This window comes from Aspergillus fijiensis, assembly GCF_003184825.1.
Source record: "Aspergillus fijiensis CBS 313.89 unplaced genomic scaffold BO72scaffold_37, whole genome shotgun sequence".
NCBI lineage: Eukaryota > Fungi > Ascomycota > Eurotiomycetes > Eurotiales > Aspergillaceae > Aspergillus > Aspergillus fijiensis.
In genome coordinates, this window is record NW_024469013.1 from 244,065 (window position 1) to 260,780 (window position 16,716).

At 49.7% G+C, this 16,716-nt stretch overlaps 5 protein-coding genes across 5 annotated transcripts; 3 read left to right on the forward strand and 2 right to left on the reverse strand.

Moving 5' to 3' along the window:
* Window positions 1-2,041: 2,041 nt before the first annotated feature.
* On the reverse strand, window positions 2,042-2,770 carry BO72DRAFT_171642 (uncharacterized protein). Its single transcript, XM_040939376.1, has one exon. The coding sequence runs from the start codon at window positions 2,636-2,638 to the stop codon at window positions 2,132-2,134; it is 507 nt and encodes a 168-aa protein (XP_040799480.1). The 5' UTR covers window positions 2,639-2,770; the 3' UTR covers window positions 2,042-2,131.
* Window positions 2,771-4,781: 2,011 nt separating this feature from the next.
* BO72DRAFT_487514 (beta-N-acetylhexosaminidase) lies at window positions 4,782-7,855 on the forward strand (the record flags this gene model as incomplete). Its single annotated transcript, XM_040947986.1, has 3 exons — window positions 4,782-6,893; window positions 6,972-7,029; window positions 7,194-7,855. Exons 1-3 carry the CDS (start codon window positions 4,815-4,817, stop codon window positions 7,853-7,855), a joined length of 2,799 nt encoding a protein of 932 aa, XP_040799481.1. The 5' UTR covers window positions 4,782-4,814.
* A 1,307-nt stretch (window positions 7,856-9,162) lies between these two features.
* On the forward strand, window positions 9,163-10,847 carry BO72DRAFT_347232 (uncharacterized protein; the record flags this gene model as incomplete). The annotated part of the gene is made up of 4 exons (XM_040940673.1): window positions 9,163-9,290; window positions 9,355-10,019; window positions 10,065-10,363; window positions 10,419-10,847. Coding segments are annotated over 4 exons (1,521 nt in total), but the record flags the coding sequence as incomplete, so codon positions are not given.
* A 722-nt stretch (window positions 10,848-11,569) lies between these two features.
* On the forward strand, window positions 11,570-13,548 carry BO72DRAFT_498128 (uncharacterized protein; the record flags this gene model as incomplete). Its single annotated transcript, XM_040948748.1, has 6 exons — window positions 11,570-11,719; window positions 11,782-11,884; window positions 12,041-12,190; window positions 12,250-12,506; window positions 12,572-13,250; window positions 13,298-13,548. The coding sequence occupies 6 exons, from the start codon at window positions 11,570-11,572 to the stop codon at window positions 13,546-13,548; spliced, it is 1,590 nt and encodes a 529-aa protein (XP_040799483.1).
* Window positions 13,549-14,057: 509 nt separating this feature from the next.
* Window positions 14,058-15,537, reverse strand: BO72DRAFT_433187 (SGNH/GDSL hydrolase family protein; the record flags this gene model as incomplete). Its single annotated transcript, XM_040943193.1, has 4 exons — window positions 15,222-15,537; window positions 14,753-15,132; window positions 14,416-14,683; window positions 14,058-14,294 (listed from the first exon to the last, which is right to left on the reverse strand). The coding sequence occupies exons 1-4, from the start codon at window positions 15,408-15,410 to the stop codon at window positions 14,058-14,060; spliced, it is 1,074 nt and encodes a 357-aa protein (XP_040799484.1). The 5' UTR covers window positions 15,411-15,537.
* Window positions 15,538-16,716: the final 1,179 nt, after the last annotated feature.

Below are 16,716 nucleotides of genomic sequence, written 5' to 3' on the forward strand. Positions count from 1 at the left end.
GCGGAAATTTGCGAGTACAAGCATGGTCTGGCTACCGCAGTGCGGTGACCCGACTTCGGCCAAGAGGGTTTGTGGTCACTGCAAGTGAGTCTCTTCGGCTAAAGCTTGAGTCCACTCACAAATCCACCATTTCATCAACGGGTTATGAGCCCTCAGCTGCGATCAGCTTGGCTCTACCGTCTTGGTCAAGAGATGCATCATTCTTGATGAGACTATCAACTGAGCGCTGGCAAAGTTCGGAAGTGCTACGGAAGCGCGGATCTAAGACTAGTGGTGTGGAGGTTCTCACTTAAGGAAACGGTGATGATCTTGTTCGATGTCAGCATGAACAGCGCTTCCCGCACTGTTTTGCTTCCGCAGAGCTTCTCATTTACTGCACTCGATATTGCAAACGTCAGTGAGCGAGAAACAAAAATACTGCAGATTCACATTCATCAGCGTGGTGGGATAGTAACGCGGAGAATGCCCGGAACAGTCCATGGGGCACAAAAGGCCCAGTTGAGAAGCCATCATCAAACAACCGCCATCTGCAAACTTGGCCATCATACGGAGTTCGTATGTCCGACTGCTGGTTCTACCTAGCTGTTAAGTTCTTAACGGCACATGAGAGAATCACCAACTATTCCGGTGACTTTGACACCGAAGGAAGGATCTGAGTAAACCGGGTTCCGTTCGGCCGAACGTTTGTCTTCGAATTGCATGATATGCAAGTATTCAGGATGGTATGTTCTTTGTAAACAGCCTCTAACGCGAGTCCTGAAACATCAGCCACTTCGGGACCCTAAGACCTTTGGGGATTCTCAAGTCCGCTGCTGAAGCTTTCGATTCACTTCTGGCCGCCAGATGCGCTAAAAGCTTTCCCTCGCAGTGACCAGTATCCATGTTATCGTCATGCTTATCATCATGTTGTAGACCTTCGCACAATAGATCTGGTATCTTGTACTTGCACCATTTTCACCGTGTTCATCATCTTGGTTCTTTCGCATACTATATTCACTGAAGCAAGAATCGATTCTCGTGGAGATCCTAAAAGAGAAGCGATATTGGAAGAAGCTACGGAGTCAATATAACTCAACCCAGAACATTGAATCCCGGCGAAGACAAGGAAAAGGAGATATTTTCTGCAGCAAGTTTTCAACACCGCTGACTCGATGGGACAGACAATCAGTATGATGATGATCATACAGAGGCTTGCGAGAATCTGGGCATTGTGAACCAGAACAAAAGCCCCGATCCAAGGGAGACCCGTACAATGTCCTTCTCCAGATTTTGCAGGTATTCCACTGCCAATAAGCTGGCCACAAATCGGCCTTACTATTGGCGTCTGCTAGAATCGGCGGGACCTGGAACGCAGTCGTGTTCATTCTTCATGTACACTGGCACCCTCGACAGCCATGACGATGGAAACCACGGCCACAGAAAGGAAGTCAACTGAAAGGGCAATCAATGCCATTGAGGATACACCGAAATGTCGGTCTTTCATGAGTAGTCTCACCCCATCTGATTGGGCATCGGGCACGGAGGATCAATGCTAGCACATGAGCATTCGCAGAGCATTTCAGAGGAAGTCGCCCATTGTCCATTCCCTAAGACACCGAAAAGGAAATTGCTCGGATGTCAGAATCTGCCCTCGTGAGCGACTCTATGGGTCCCGTCCCTCTGGAACCGCACAACAGGCTTCGACAAACGGTGGCGCCATTAGTACTACTGAATCCCTTCAACATGTCGTCCAATCAGCTGACTTTTTCCGGCGTGCCCAGCGAGAATGTGACCCTTTTCATAAACCAGTGCAATTTCAATGGTTGATCACGTTGTTGACAGCCGAGGACCGAAACGAGGCAATTGCAACTTCGATAATAATCGGCCTTTGGGACAGAGCAAGACATTATGCCAGCATTCTGTTAATGGGAACTTAGAATAATTGGAAATTGTTGGCGGAAGCGCGGAAGAAGAGATGCCCGACAGAAGAGCCAACCAGTTATATTCAGAATAGCATCAACAAGCTTGCGGAATTACGGCAAGGTTTCAAAGAACTGGGAGAGTATGTTGAAGATGCTCAGGAACTGCTGCATACGCTACCAACAATACTGATGTCTAAAGTTCTTGGCGCCACGGAGAGATGGTTCTTTGCTCAAAAGGACCATTCCTTTATCGGTACCCCCATCGACCAGTGGCCGCTGTCCAAAGACCTGTTGCTACGCCTAGCAAAAATTGAACGTTGACAACTTCTGTCCATATCCATTTCCTTACGCATACGTCTGATATTTCCTTGCGCACACGCCTCGACTATACCGAGTTTACTAATAATCGTCCACGTCTCCTTCCGTACACGTCTATGCAGATTGCTCTTTACGTTTCCTTTCACAGTCTCGACTATGTTGTTTTCATTCGTTTCCAAGTCACGAGTGCGTCGAAGTCTCGGGTGTCTCGACTTCGCCGCCTCGAGCTTTTTCTTCTTCTTTTCCGCTCGTCTCGCGTTTGTGCGTGCCTTGCTTACGAGCCGGGGGGGAGTGTTGGCCGCAACCCTGAGTGGGTATTCTGCCATCACTGACCGCTTGCCCCCGCTGTCTCGGGCGATCTTTGATGTATCGTACATAGCGTAGATAGGAAGAATGAACAAGCATCCATGATCCATCATAAATCTCGCCTCGACCGGCTTCTGCAGCGGCCAACTGCCGCGGTCAACATTAGTGGTGCGGCAGGGTGGTCAAATGAGTGCTACCAGGAAAGAACGGAGCCTCAAACGACAGCTAAATCTTCTCCAAGCAAGAACAGCTCAAAGCAACGGGAAACGGGAAACGTCCAAATGGCGATACAAGACCATTGTTGAGGCTGACCAGATCCGCGACGACTTCCACAATCTCATGCTGCAAGAACTAGACGTCCGTGGGCATGCTCGGAAATGCTGTCCGAATTCTCGCAGATTCTGGGCTGGTGCGAGGACCCGACGAGCAGGCCGAAAACCTTAGCATTCAGCGCGGATGTGAGAACTGCGCATGCAGCCGGTGAAAGCACAAATGCTCATTCCGTCCATGAATCGAGTGTGTTCGCAATCCCTAGACAGTAGGGTACCACTTAATCGAACGCCCATAAAGTGTTTCTCACACGGAAAGAGAGCAACATTTTGGATCACGCAGAGAATCAGCGCTCGCTTTGCTAAGTCCACATTAGGTCACAATGAACATTCTCCGACCTCAATGTGGGCTACCTGATCAGGGTCCGTTACGCGAATGTGGGATTCGACCGAATTCAGAGAAGGGTGATCTAGTGGGGTGATGACCTTCGCAATTGACATGCGGTCTTTCGCTTCCAACCGAAAAAGAAGTGCCCAACATCACCCCCATGAAAGCGAATGATAAAGAGAAAAATCCAACCAGGGTTTCGCGTATCTTGCCAGCTCACAACCCACGAGAGAGGGTCGTACACATCCTGCTCATGTCGATGCTACTCCACGGTCTACATATAACCCAGCACCCACGGTATTGAGCTGCACGTCCGAGGTCAGAAACACCTTCGATATAATCGGCAGCTGGAGATAATCAACATATGCTAAATTGCGAGAACATTGCCGAGTGCTGTCCTGCCGTGAAAATGTGGAGAGATGCCGAAACACAGCTCGGAGTCTCCACACAGGGCATTTCGGCGGAGCATGCGCCAAATGCAGATGGCCCGATGCCTGGCGTCGATTGCTCACGCTCCTAAAATCACAACCGCCATCCCCGGAATGAGTATCGATTTGACAAGCTCTGGTATCAAGGCTCCTACCAACTCTACCGCGTATACTACACCGGCAACTATCGAGAAATAATTCGAGCTAAGTGGCCTTTTCTGTCAAGCCCCCGCCAGCGCGCCCGCAAGCGCTACAGGCCACTTTCAGGCCAGCGCCCTCTTCAGCGCCGCTTCGGGCAGCGAGACCCAACACGGGATGCTCTACAGCAACTGCAACCTCCTACTGTCATTGTTGGGATACCATATCACTTTGAATTCAGTATTGGTCTCTTTATTAAGCTTCTTCCAATCTCTGGCAATTCCAAGCTCATTGCCCATGGCACGTGACTGACTAGTATGATCTTTTATACCATACATAAATTACTTGGTTGTCAGTTGATATTTGAATGGTAAAGGTAATCTAGGGACAGGGGGATGGAATACAGTTGCACTATGTCTGTCACACCCTTGTTTTGCTAGTGTTATAGTGCTGATGCTTGCGTTGAACCGCTGACCTCGGTAGAACGAGAAGTCGTTATATGATCGTCATGTTCCGGCCAGCTTTTTGCCTTTTTCGTTCCTTCCCCAAAGTACTTATGAGTGAGGTTGCTTTCCTAGATATGTAAAAGGCTGAACGTACTAGGATGGTTCGATGAGAGGCTGGTAGTTCGGGCCAAGCAAGGGGTCGGGTGGTGGGAGCCGATGCGAAAACAAAACCCAGCCCGCCATAAAACGGCCATTTTAACGGCTAGAAGATATAGGGCAGCGCGAAGACAAACTGATAACGACAGCAGAAGAGCTCACTGCTGCACAGAGAACTGGTCTGGCCAGCTGTCATCACGGTTGTATACACTGCGACCACATTCCTTATCTCTTGGCGTATGAACGATCGGCATTTGGGGGATCGTTCTGGTGATGCAATAGGCCAGCCCCGTAGGATGCATTGTTTATTCCCCGCATCAAAATGTAACGCCTCGGGCGTGGTGCAACCCCCACTCCAGAGATTTATTCAGAAGGTTGTTTACTGCCGACCCAGCTTGCTATGCCTGTTTCTCGTGAACTCACTTCCACAGCGGCGGTATGGTTGACGACTACGAGTTCACGTCATGAAGTTTGTGGCTTTTCTCTATCTGGCCGCGGTTGCGTGTGCTCTTCAGGTTCTTCCCCCTGTAGCGTGGAATGCAACTGGACTATCAGAAAACGGGTTCGACATCAAAGCGATAGAAAGGAAAATCTTCATCACCAGCAGTTTTTCGATTCGTCGGGATGACAATGGCTTGACACTGATTCCTCCCTCTGCTGGGGAGTTTGCAGAGACCTTCCGTCAGGACCTGCAGGCAGTGACAAACACGTCTTGGGTGCTCCATACGGTAGACGCGTTTTCCGATAGCGAAACAGGAATATTTCTGGACAACGTGGCTCAGCAGGTCAACTTGACTTATGAGAACAAGGAGCCGACCGAGGAAGGTTATGAGCTCGTGTTCAGTGCTGGTCGGGCATACATTTGCGGCTCTGGTGCTCGAGGGATGTGGTGGGGAACGCGAACATTTCTCCAGCAGTTGCTGATCCACGACGTGGGGATCGTTCCAGCCGGACGGACCCTTGACGCGCCTTCATCTGTCACGCGGGGGTTTCTTCTCGATGCGGGTCGGAAATGGTACTCTCCCGGATTCCTCAGGGACTTGTGCACGTACGCCTCGTTCTTCAAGCTGTCTGAATTCCACTATCACAGCAGTGACAACTACCCATTGAATCGCGGACATAACGAGACGTGGTATGAAGTTTATTCGCAATTCTCCCTGCGGCCCGAAAGCGCGGAATTGCAGGGCTTGGTGCAGAGGCAGAATGAGACACTGTCACGGGCTGAGTTCGAGGACTTCCAGTATCATTGCGCGCAGCGTGGAGTGACCGTTATTCCTGAGATCGAAGCGCCCGGCCATTCTCTGTCGATCACCAAGTGGAAGCCGGAGCTGGCGTTGGAGCCGAAGGATCTGCTCAATTTGACGCACCCGGATACACTGCCGCTGATCAAGTCGATATGGACAGAGTTTCTGCCGTGGTTTCAAACAAAAGAAGTCCATATAGGCGCGGATGAGTACGACTCGGCATTGGCGGACGATTACATTGACTTCGTCAATGAGATGGCTGCCTTCATGAATGAGACTGCCGGCAAGAGGGTTCGCATCTGGGGAACGTACGAGCCGTCGAACACCCACAACATCTCCAAGAATGTCATTATCCAGCACTGGCAGTATGGACAGTCAGATCCCGTTAGCCTCGCAAGAGATGGTTTTGAGTTGATCAATTCTGAAGATTGGTGGGCATACATGTCCCTGAAGAATGATCACATGCCCATCATCCCTGCTCCATATCCGCCATCGTTCAATAATACTAGATTACTGAATTTCGGGGGGAGCAACGGCCTGCAATGGACTCCACCGCTGTTCAACCCATACAATCTCACGAAGCAACCGGATCCGAGGCGTGTTCAGGGAGCCATCATCGCAGCCTGGAATGACAATGGTCCTGACGCGACGACGCAGCTGGAAGCATATTATGCTCTTCGTGACGGTATTCCAACGTTCGCGTCTCGTGTGTGGGCGGGTAACCGTGGGCAGGAGCTGAATCTATCGAGCTTGTCAGAGTCTATGCGCGTGTTGACTGCGAATGCGGTGGCGCAGAATCTGGATCGGCGGCTTTCTGGAGCGATGGATCTAGATGGAGACGTACAAGTCAGCTGGGATGCAATGAACGAGAATGCCACGACAAAACATCACTTGGGATATGGGAGTAAAGGGATGAACTATTCGTTAGAGCTGAACGTAACGGGTCCGTTTACTCTGTCCTCCGACGATGCGACGCTCAAGCTGGGATCCGATGGTTCCTTAACCTTCGTGTCGGACGGGTGGGAATATCCTCTCCGGTCTGTGTCCGAGGCCGATGGATATGATCCTGCGTACCCAGGTCGTATATGGGTCAACGAGACGACCTCCACGCATGAGCCGGTGACTGTGCCGTTGGGAAGTCTGATCACGATCCAGACGGATGTTGTTGGTGGAAGTCGCATTTGGATCGATGGTTTATTTGTAGGGAGGTTTGAGGTGTTTGTTTTTGGAGGGAAAAACACTTTGTTTTCTTGGAGTCAAATGGCGTTTGTCGCACCATTAGAATGGGTGGAAGGGGGTGTACGCCACTTGCGACTAAAACCTTATGATGGGAATGGCAATCAGTATTAGGATACTTAGTGAAAGAAGTTGTTCAAGTTGTTCTTGCAGAGTGCCATCAAGCGAATACGAACGGAATCTCCCCCCGTGTCCTTACGTATGTGTGCCAATCAAGGTTTGGTCATTATAAGGTCCATTCTAAGTCCGCACCATATAAAGTCTGAATGCAACCTGAGTCATCATCCCTGCTCTGCTTTTCTACCACGCACAATCAGACCATCGCATTACATCCTCATATGACCTCTTTAAGTATGTGTACAGTCAAGAGCCGAGACCTGCTAAGAGAGCTGGGCCCCTGGAAAATCTTCGTCCTCATCGAGTCCTTGCATGCCGCCGCCTGGTTAGGGGCGTGCATCTGGTTCAAAGCCTACCCACCAGCAGCAATCTATAACCACCCCAGCCACGCCGACTCCTCCTCCTATAAGCCCTGGATGGAGATTGGCTGGCAGATTAATTTTCACACCTTAATCCTGGATATCGTATTTTGGGCCACCAGCATCTATCATTTATACGTGTGGTATCGCTGGCGACTGGGTCGTTCCCTCAGTGTACGCCAGCGAGCGCTGGCTGATCTCGCCTATCTCCATAAATTTTGGTTCGGCTTCGATGGCCCATGCTCCGTTGTCACCCACCCAATAGATGAGGCAAAGAAGCAGCAGCAGCGGCAGCAGGAGGAGATTGAAAAAGAGGAGAGCGCAGTACTAAGAAGGCTGCTGTCATCAACTCCGTTGTGGAAAATAGAGGCAATGTTCTGGTGCCGTATGCTTCGTTTTCTGTTTCATACTGCCGTTGCTGCAATTAGGATGGCACTTGATGGTAACAACCGGGCCCGGCGGCTTGCGAGTAGCCTGATGATTCCGGCCTGGCTTATGCTAGCATGTGTGGTGGGTATTCAGGACTCGGTGCGGAGGCGGATTCGTTGAGTGGGACGCCTCCAAGGGATTGCAGATGTTGGAAGTGCAGATATGGTGAGTCTTTTTTTTTCTTTGCGCATACTTGCGTGTTGTCTGGGAGGATGTATCAATCTGACCACATGGCATCTGGCAGGTCGAGACAAGAGAAGAGATCTGCAAGTGTGGTTGACGGAGCTGAATTCAGGAAGAGGTTTGTGTGGTAGAATGTGACGTTGCAAGTCAATTGTTAGAGACTTGGCTCGATTCGCTTCAGGAGACATATATGATCACGACAAATTATCACTTTTCCTGGAGTGGTGAGTGACGAAGGCCCTGCGACCATGTTGGCTGAGCCGCGTTCTGGTTAGGTTTACTTTGATAGTATCCAGGCTACATTGCTCATCTTGCATCGTGCTAGGAGTTCGGGAGTCTTCTCCCTTATTGAACTGTTCTTTTCTGAGTTTCAATCATTATTTGGTTCTCTTTATTCTTTTGCATATTGCTAGACGTGCAAAAATCTTTTTCTAACACTCAAGAGATAAAGCCCTTCAACAGATTAGCATAGATTGTTGTGAGTCTACAGAAGATCACGATATAGATGACTGAGAATTCTATTCATAGAGAGACTTACTGCGAACCGGGAACAGCTCGTCACAATGTCCTCAGGATATTCGGGTGATCTGAAAGATGTCGGAGAATAATTAGATACAATGTGTACTGTATATAAAATTGCAATCTACAGAGTATCCTCAGATTTGATCAGCTTTAGTACTAATAATCAAATTTAGTACTCTTTTTAAAAATATTTCTTTTGTTCTAGTATTTTATTATTCTAAATTTTATCATCATTCTGCTCAAATCAAATTATATATTATAGGATTCTTCATTTTCTGCTACTTCAGATTAAGTCTTTTATATAGTTGATATCGGCCTTGTGCGTGTAACGCCTCCGTTCAGCGAGGTCACATGATATTAGACAGAATTGTATAATAAAATGACGACTAGTATCGATTTATGACGCTTACAATAATGCAAAGATTATCTGTCGGCCTGAAGAGTTCTGGTGAAGGGTGAAGTTGCCTCGTTTGTAGCCAATTCACTGGCTGATCACTTCACATATTCTTCTTCTTCTGATTTAATCTCTCCCATCCCTCTCATGTTTTCCGGCTCGTTACACCGCCTCACCTTTCCTCAACCCATCCTTCCCAGAATCTATCGTCTTCCTCAGTCTGTCCTGACACATTCTTTCAAGTTTATCATTACTTCTGTTGAGCAGTGCTTGGAAAGATCAACAGCCAAGGATGGAGTCAGAAGACGACGTATCTCAGTGTCAAAGTCCCCAAGACTCCGAGCAAGAAGATGATGATGGCTCACTTCGGCCCATGTCATATACGTTCTCCTTGAGTAAAAATTATGTTCGTGATTGGAGCAACCAAGATGCCTTTCGCGAGTTGTATCAGAACTGGTGGGGATAATTCCGCACTCAAACCAGCAACTACCTACGACAGACCACTAACATCAATTGATAGGAAGGACGGCATCCTCGCTTCATTCCATTTGAATCAACGCGACTTCCGACCAGAGATTCAGCAGAAGCGAACGGTGATCAGAATTTGTCTATATCATCCACATAACATGCAAGATGGAACCAGAGAGCTATTGGGCTATATTATCTGGAGGGAGAGATATGGTGGCATTGAACTGGCCAATTTTGATGCGCGATTGACCTCCCAAGACCTAGACATTGGAGGGACGACTAAGCACGGCGACAATGGCTCGTTGGCTGGCCAGCATGGAGAGGGTCTCAAGATTGCTGCTCTGGTCCTTCGTCGCGAAGGATTCCGTGTCCATTTGGCTGCGAGCAAGTACAAGTTCAACTTTGGGTTCAGAGGCAAAGGCAAGTCTCGGATGTACTGCAAGCTCTCGCCTATTCCACCGGCCACCTTGACCAGGAAGAAGGCGAACTGTCGTCGTCTTTACACAAATGGCAAGCCTGGGGGCCTGGCAAGTGACCCTGCAAGAGACGTATCCGTTTTCATTACGAAAGGACGCGGCGCAACTGGGGTGAAAGTGACTCTGGACAAATTTCAGCAGTGGAGACGTGTGGCCTTGGAGCTGGACATGCCACCTTCCGAGAGTATCATCCAAACTGAACATGGAGACCTTATCCTAGACCGCGAGAAGTACCACAACCGTATGTACCTGAAAGGTATTCTACTTTCTCGTCCTGGGTCAAAAGCAAGGGAGTTCTGGTACGGTTACAATCTCATGGCTGAGGAAATCAACCGTGAACGCCAGAGCCTAGCGAGTCCAGAGGAAGAGGCCTTGTTAGTGACAAAAATTTGGGCGTCTGCCATTGAGAATGGTGGGCCAAGCATTGTTGAGAAATATACAGACTTGCTGAACAAGCACTATGATTGTGCGGACGTTTCCATGGCAGATAAAAAGGCATCGAAAGCCACGGCACTAGCTATTTGGGCACGGCTTGTTGAGAATGGCCGCGGAAAGTTCTACTATGGCCTCGGATTGAATGAGACAGTATGAAATCTCTCTATGTTATCCACAAACAGAGTTGACATTCAGTTCCCATGAGCAGGACTCGAAGATAATCACTACAAGTCTTCGAAGAGAACCGGCTGGCCTATCGAAAAAGCTTTGGAATCTCTTGTCACGATACAGTCTTGTGCGAACCCCTAACGAACAGAGAGCACTTCTTTTCGAAAACTCGCAACGCTCATCGCTGCAACCAACCCAATTTTCAAAACATGTACAGCGCGGACTAGCAGGCTGCTTGGCATTGTGTTCGCAAACTCACAATCTGTCCGTAGAATACGTATCTGGAGGAGACACCGATGTTGCCATTCTCTTCAACCCAGACACTCGCTGTCTCAAAATACATGAGAAATACCTGAGACCCGACACAGCTCACGAGTTGGCACCTTGCCTCGCTTACACGATGGGCCGCGCGAATCATGAGGATTCGCCGTCATTCTTCTGCGATCATATCGTCGAGGAGCTTTATGAACAGGCGCTTGAACAGATTATAGACTCGCCTGACCCTATTCTTGTCCGCTCATTGCGACTTGCGGCAAGGGATAGCGTTCAACTGATGCCCCGCATGATATCCGTGGACCTGTCAAAGCAGCCACTTCAGCTCAAAGTTTCTTGGAGAATCAAAGATAGCGAGTTGTTGCGCGATTTTGTCGGCCCGGAAATGCGTTGCATTGTGACGCTTCATCGGGAAAGCACATGTTCCCAATTAAAGGAAGTGGTTTCGCATTGTGAAAGTCAGTCTTATTATCCATCCATATTATGACCCTAATTTTACTCTAACCAATTGCTAATGACAATCCTGTGGTGAAAGATGAGCTACCTAAGGACGGAGTCATGGTTGCCACTTGCGGCTGTCAGATGACAACTACTTCGTTCAATGCTCACGAGGCTCAATTCAGCGGCCTGGACAGTGAGGAGTTATATTTTCCTCTTGTCGCAGTAGTTCGTGATATGGCTATCTATGGATTGGCACCAGATGCCGTCGCTCCAGAGCCGCGCTCATCGGGCCATGGTTTGGCAATTGTCAACATCCCATTCCATGCAAAGCCAGACGATATTATGTATTCCGATGAGGACGAGGATCCTGGAACGACATCCATAAGACAGTATGGGCCATGGCGTCTCTGCTCCCAAGTGGTTCCTTCTATTGGTTCAACAGGTTACAGTACACCTACCGGTGATGGAGAAACAATGTCTTGTCTGCCCGTCTGCACCCAAAGAATGAAAGAATTGGCAAAGGAGCGTGAATTGGAACATGGTAAAAGGATCGAGTGGAATGATTGGGTTGCCGATAACCTTGTGGTGCAGTTTGAGAAGCTGGTTTTCCCTCGAAGATCTCAGGTAAGCTCAGTTGTCATGCTCTATTACTGCTCTTCATGTTTTACTGACTTTCCGTCTCCTAGTTGCCTCGTGCAAGTGCTGTCCCTCATTGGGAGTATTCCTGCCAGCGTCTCAATCACGCTTTTGTACGGGACGAATACTCGCAACTCACACTGATACCGTCAGGTGGGCATGCAGCAAACGTACAGTGTATTTTCCTGGTGCATGACATTCTCCGGACCGAAAGCCCTTCAGGCGACTCTGAGAGCATTGCAATAGTAGGGTCTCTTTATTTATTTCAGTCCACGAGCCCCCCTTTTTCTTCGAGGTTCACACTCCCAGTCCGAGAAAATGAACTTGTTCTGCAGTTCCACGATTTTGAGACAATGGGCCAGAAATCAGATGGAGAAATCATATTTCTTGATGACATTACGCAGGCCCAGGCACTGCCATCTCAAGACTCTGTTCTACATTTGCTCCCTGCCGCAGATGGTAGGTCTCCCAAGGCGTCAAGTCCGATCGTCTCTTTCTCCTGCTAATCAAGCATGCAGAACCTCAAAGTGCCGGTTACTTCTGTCGCTTTGCTATCCGCGATAGAAGCAATGCGAACGCAGCTTGCATCACGCCACTAAATTCTGGGTTACTTTCCCGTCAAGATCGATGGAAGCGCCCTCGTTATGCGCCATCCAAGCCTATTGTCATTGACCTCAGTCCACGGGATCTAGGACTCGCTGAAGGTTTTTCCCAGGCTGAATTTGACATCATCGCTGGTTTGGGATTCGACTCGGAACAGGACATGAGTTGGAGGGTAAATTTGCAATCCCCAGATCTGACCCCACCAACCCTCATCGCTAGATCTAATCATGATGATAGACCAGGTATCCTACAGCAACTATTTACGATGAAAGTCCGCCGTCTGTTCTTTCGCACATGAGACGCGGAAAATTGCTGCCTCCTCAGGACGTGAAAGCTGGCGTTCCAAAAGTACTGATCTTCTCGGAGACTGGGCCATTGGTCATCGGAGGTGGTGAAGACCCCTACTTTGACCTGCCCCTTCTGAACATAATCAATGAACTGAATGCCAGCGAGGATGACTTTGACTTTCTGGTCTCTATACAGCCAGCAGGAATTCTGCATCCACAGTGCCTTCCTTCCTTTGCAAAGGCTGTTCTCGAACTCCTGAAGAAACGAAACTCAGTGCATGTTTTCAGCGTCCGTCTACCAGATCATGGGATCTCGAACAGTCAGACATACATCGTCCTGCTTGCCTCTCCCATCTGCTCCGACGTCCCTTGGCCTGCGACCCACCTTGACACAAAGAGCATCGAAGAGCAGATCTGCCATCTCAAGTCTAAGAACCCTCGGGCGGATGACACACACCCTACAGCAGGGAAACATGTATTCTTGAATCCTGCGGGTCAGGTCAATGTCTACAACCATGGCACCGGTCAGCTGCCTGATGCGACTGACAGGCCGTACTTTAAAACCGTCGACTTTGAGAGCAACATCATCTTGCCAACACTTTACAGCGATCACGGCTGGCTGCACCCTAGTAAGTCGCTGTTGCATCGTGATTGACCCACCGCTAACTGGCAACAGCTCGCCACGATATTCTTACGGTACGCGAATGCGCTCGCATCCAGGGGTTCCCTGATGATTACATTTTCTATGGCGCCGACAAGGCCCTTCGTTCTCAGATCATTGCATCATTTCCGCCGCCTATCGCGCGGGGCATCGCGGAGGCAATTCGTAAGATCATCAAGGAGCATACGGCGCCCGGATTGGATGCAAGCACATTTGCTGCTCTGAATCTGGGTGGGCGACCGCAGAAGAGGACTCGAGTGGATTGATTGATGCCTGACGCATGGGTCAGCCCAGCACGCATTTGCAGTCAATTGTGATTGGTGTTATAGCACAGGCTTTGGACATGATCTTTCTTCAGCGCTCGAACTCTGTTCCTCTCTTGGATACTCCCATAATCTGTAAAGCATCAGAAAGCAATTGGGTGTATTATCTGTTGTGCATGGAATTGCAATACGCAGGATATTTATTGGACTTGGTCAGCTTTATCACTAACAGTCGAATTTAGCACTCTTTGAGTACATTTCCTTCGTCCCACCACCCTGTCGTTTTAATATCTGTCATAATTCCGCTCAAAATCTGCTAATCGATTGCGAGTTGCGTAACGTAGGATCCTTGTTCCCTAGCCACCCCAGAGTAAAATATACCTTTCATGCGGCTATTAAGTCCATACGCTAGATGGTCAGCATGATATACTGCACATCAAGCAAACGAAAGCAAATTTCATTACTCATGATCACATCTAAACAACATAGACTCCACCCGCTCCCACCCCCTTTCACGACCAATACTCAGCAAACCGACTCTCCCCGCTCACCACCTTGATAAACTCCTCCGCGATGATCTGATCCGTCCGCGCCGACGGATGCAGCTGATCAAACCACAGAAACGAATCCGGGCTGTCCGACTTGGTACAGTCCGTCCCATTGATATTGCAATGATACTCGAACCCAGTGACATTCGCCGGCGCACTTCCATTCAGATACTGTGTAGGGTTGTAATAGATCTCCGAAATCTGCAACTTTTTGCATCAGCACTCAACATCACCCACTCCGTAGCACTTTCCCAAACAACCTTCCTCCTCCCATCCCCATTTCCCCTCCACCCCAGAAAAGAAAAAGAGGAAGAGAACCCACCAAAGAATAAACATCGAAAACGGCCACCTGCACCCCGGGCCACCGCTTCTTCACCAACACCTCGACGGGCGTCCGATACCGAAACGCCTCGTTCACCAGGACGACCTGGCCCTCCATGCGGCCACTGATCTCCGTCAGATTCGCCGGCTTATCCTTCCAGTAATTATTCGGCCCGACCCCGCCGTTTTCGGGGGTCGCGTACAGCGGCGCCAGCTGCAACGGCACCACATTCATGATCACGAAGTACTTCGCTGCTCTGCTGCTGCTGCTGCTGCTGCTGGCACCCTTCTCCTTCTGCGTTGATTTCCCGGTGGTGGTGGTGGTGGTAGCGTTATACACCCCATCCAGCGCACGATACACACAGTCCAGATAATCCACCAGCGTAGCATTGTTCAGCTGCGAGTCCGTGAGGAAGGCATTGTTCCCCAGATCGTTGGTGCCGATCCAGATGGCGTAGACGGTTTCGTCGGCGGGGATGTCCAGGAACCATTTGTTGGTGGGAGGGTCGGTGTAGGCCGCGTCCGCGGCGAAGGCGGGCACCTCGTAGTCCAGCACGGAGGGGAACAGGTAGCCTGCCGTGGGGTCGTAGGCGCGCGCGACGATCTCGTTGGAGCAGGTGGCGCCCGCGACGGCGTAGTTGTACCGGTTCTTGGTGGCGCCGTGGAAGGTCGAGACGTAGTGCGGCCAGGTTGGGCCGCCTGAGGAGGAGATGTTGGCCTGTTTTTGGTGGGTTAATTGATGTCATGAAGGGGGAAATTGGGGGGTTGGGGTTGGGGTTGTGAGGGGTAATGTGTATGTCAACTTACGTCTGGTTCAACCCATCCTACCGGAGGAGCGGAGTCATTGTGTGTGGAAAAGTAGGCAAACCGTGTATCGTCGGTGTAGCTATCCCCGAAGGTGACTAGAGTCGTGAATTTCCGCGGCCCCCAGGCTGAGGCGGATGCCTCGAGCCCTAAGAGCAGCAGCACTAGCGGCGGCAGCAGCACTTGTCGCATAGTGAGGGGGGGAGGCAAGAATTCGGGGAATGTTGGAGGTGGAGGTTCAAGAACTTCAGTTACCAGGACTGGGTGTATTTATATTCTGTCCAAGTCCCTGTGAGACTCCCTCTCTCGCCCTTTAGTCGAATTTGTGCATCATAATGTTGGAAAAAGTGTCGCGGATGGTCGGGATCCCTCCCTATTTAGCCGGCTGCGGATGCCGCATCCGGTGTGTGTGTGTGTGTGTGTGTGTGTTGGGGCGGTGATAGATGACTCTCTCCGCAGCTTGCAAACTGCCTGCAGCACACATTCGATAGCGGGCAACTTAATCATGTCGATCGCTTGTTGTGGTTTGCGGAAATTAGGCCAAGTATGAGCTGGTAAGATGCTGCAGGCGTGGCTTTTATCCGGTACGCGAGGGGGAAGGAGAAGCTGCAGTGCCCGGTTGAGTGTCAGGCGGTGGACCATTTTACCCCCGCATGGAATCAGGTCATTTTGTAGAAGAGGTCTCCCCGCGTCAGAAAGGCTTAGCCTGAAGGTTATCCTGTTTGGTTCTGGGTGGTGTGATTGCATTGCTGGTTAAGCGAGGTGCAAGCTGTTGATTCCTTTCCTGACAAAAGGGTTCGCTGTGGCCCTTCTTTGTGGCGGCGCATCTGGACATGATTCTTTATGAGAAATGATTAGAGCTTGTGAGACAGAAGGAGAACATTATTGGTGTATTGTGAAGCTCTGACCATAGCCTCCCAGTGCCTGTGCCTGTGCCTGGCGAGGCTCTTTGTTGAAGTTGCTGCTGCTCCTGTGCTTACCAGGGTTCGATGAACTCAACCTAGGCTTCCAGTTAGTGCTTGCGGATAGCGTTCATGGTACGCCTCAAGCCAGAAAACACTATGTGCCAAGCTACAGCTTTACAAAATCCTGCCAGATTGGCTGAGAACTTGGTTGTTCCATTGACTGTGCCACTCAATTAGGTCCATTACTCTCATTTGCAAAGGCCACAGCTCCATTAATTGAAAATCATTTCTTCGTTCATCCAACAGCAATACATTCCAGAATCATCAATATTTGAACCTGCAGTCAAACTTGCAAACCCCACGACAAGGAAAGCGCGCGGATTCTGGAGGTCAAACTGAGATTCTGCGATATCGAACCAAATGCGCCCGACTCCAGTCTAATCAATATCCCCAAATTCGCGAGACAACCCCATCAGAATGTATTCAAGCCTGATTGCAACCTGAAAACTCCAAGCCATAATCTATCTACCATTTCGATCAGCACGTCATCTTCATCCAACAGATGAGAAACATGCTCACTGGGTGCGTGTCTT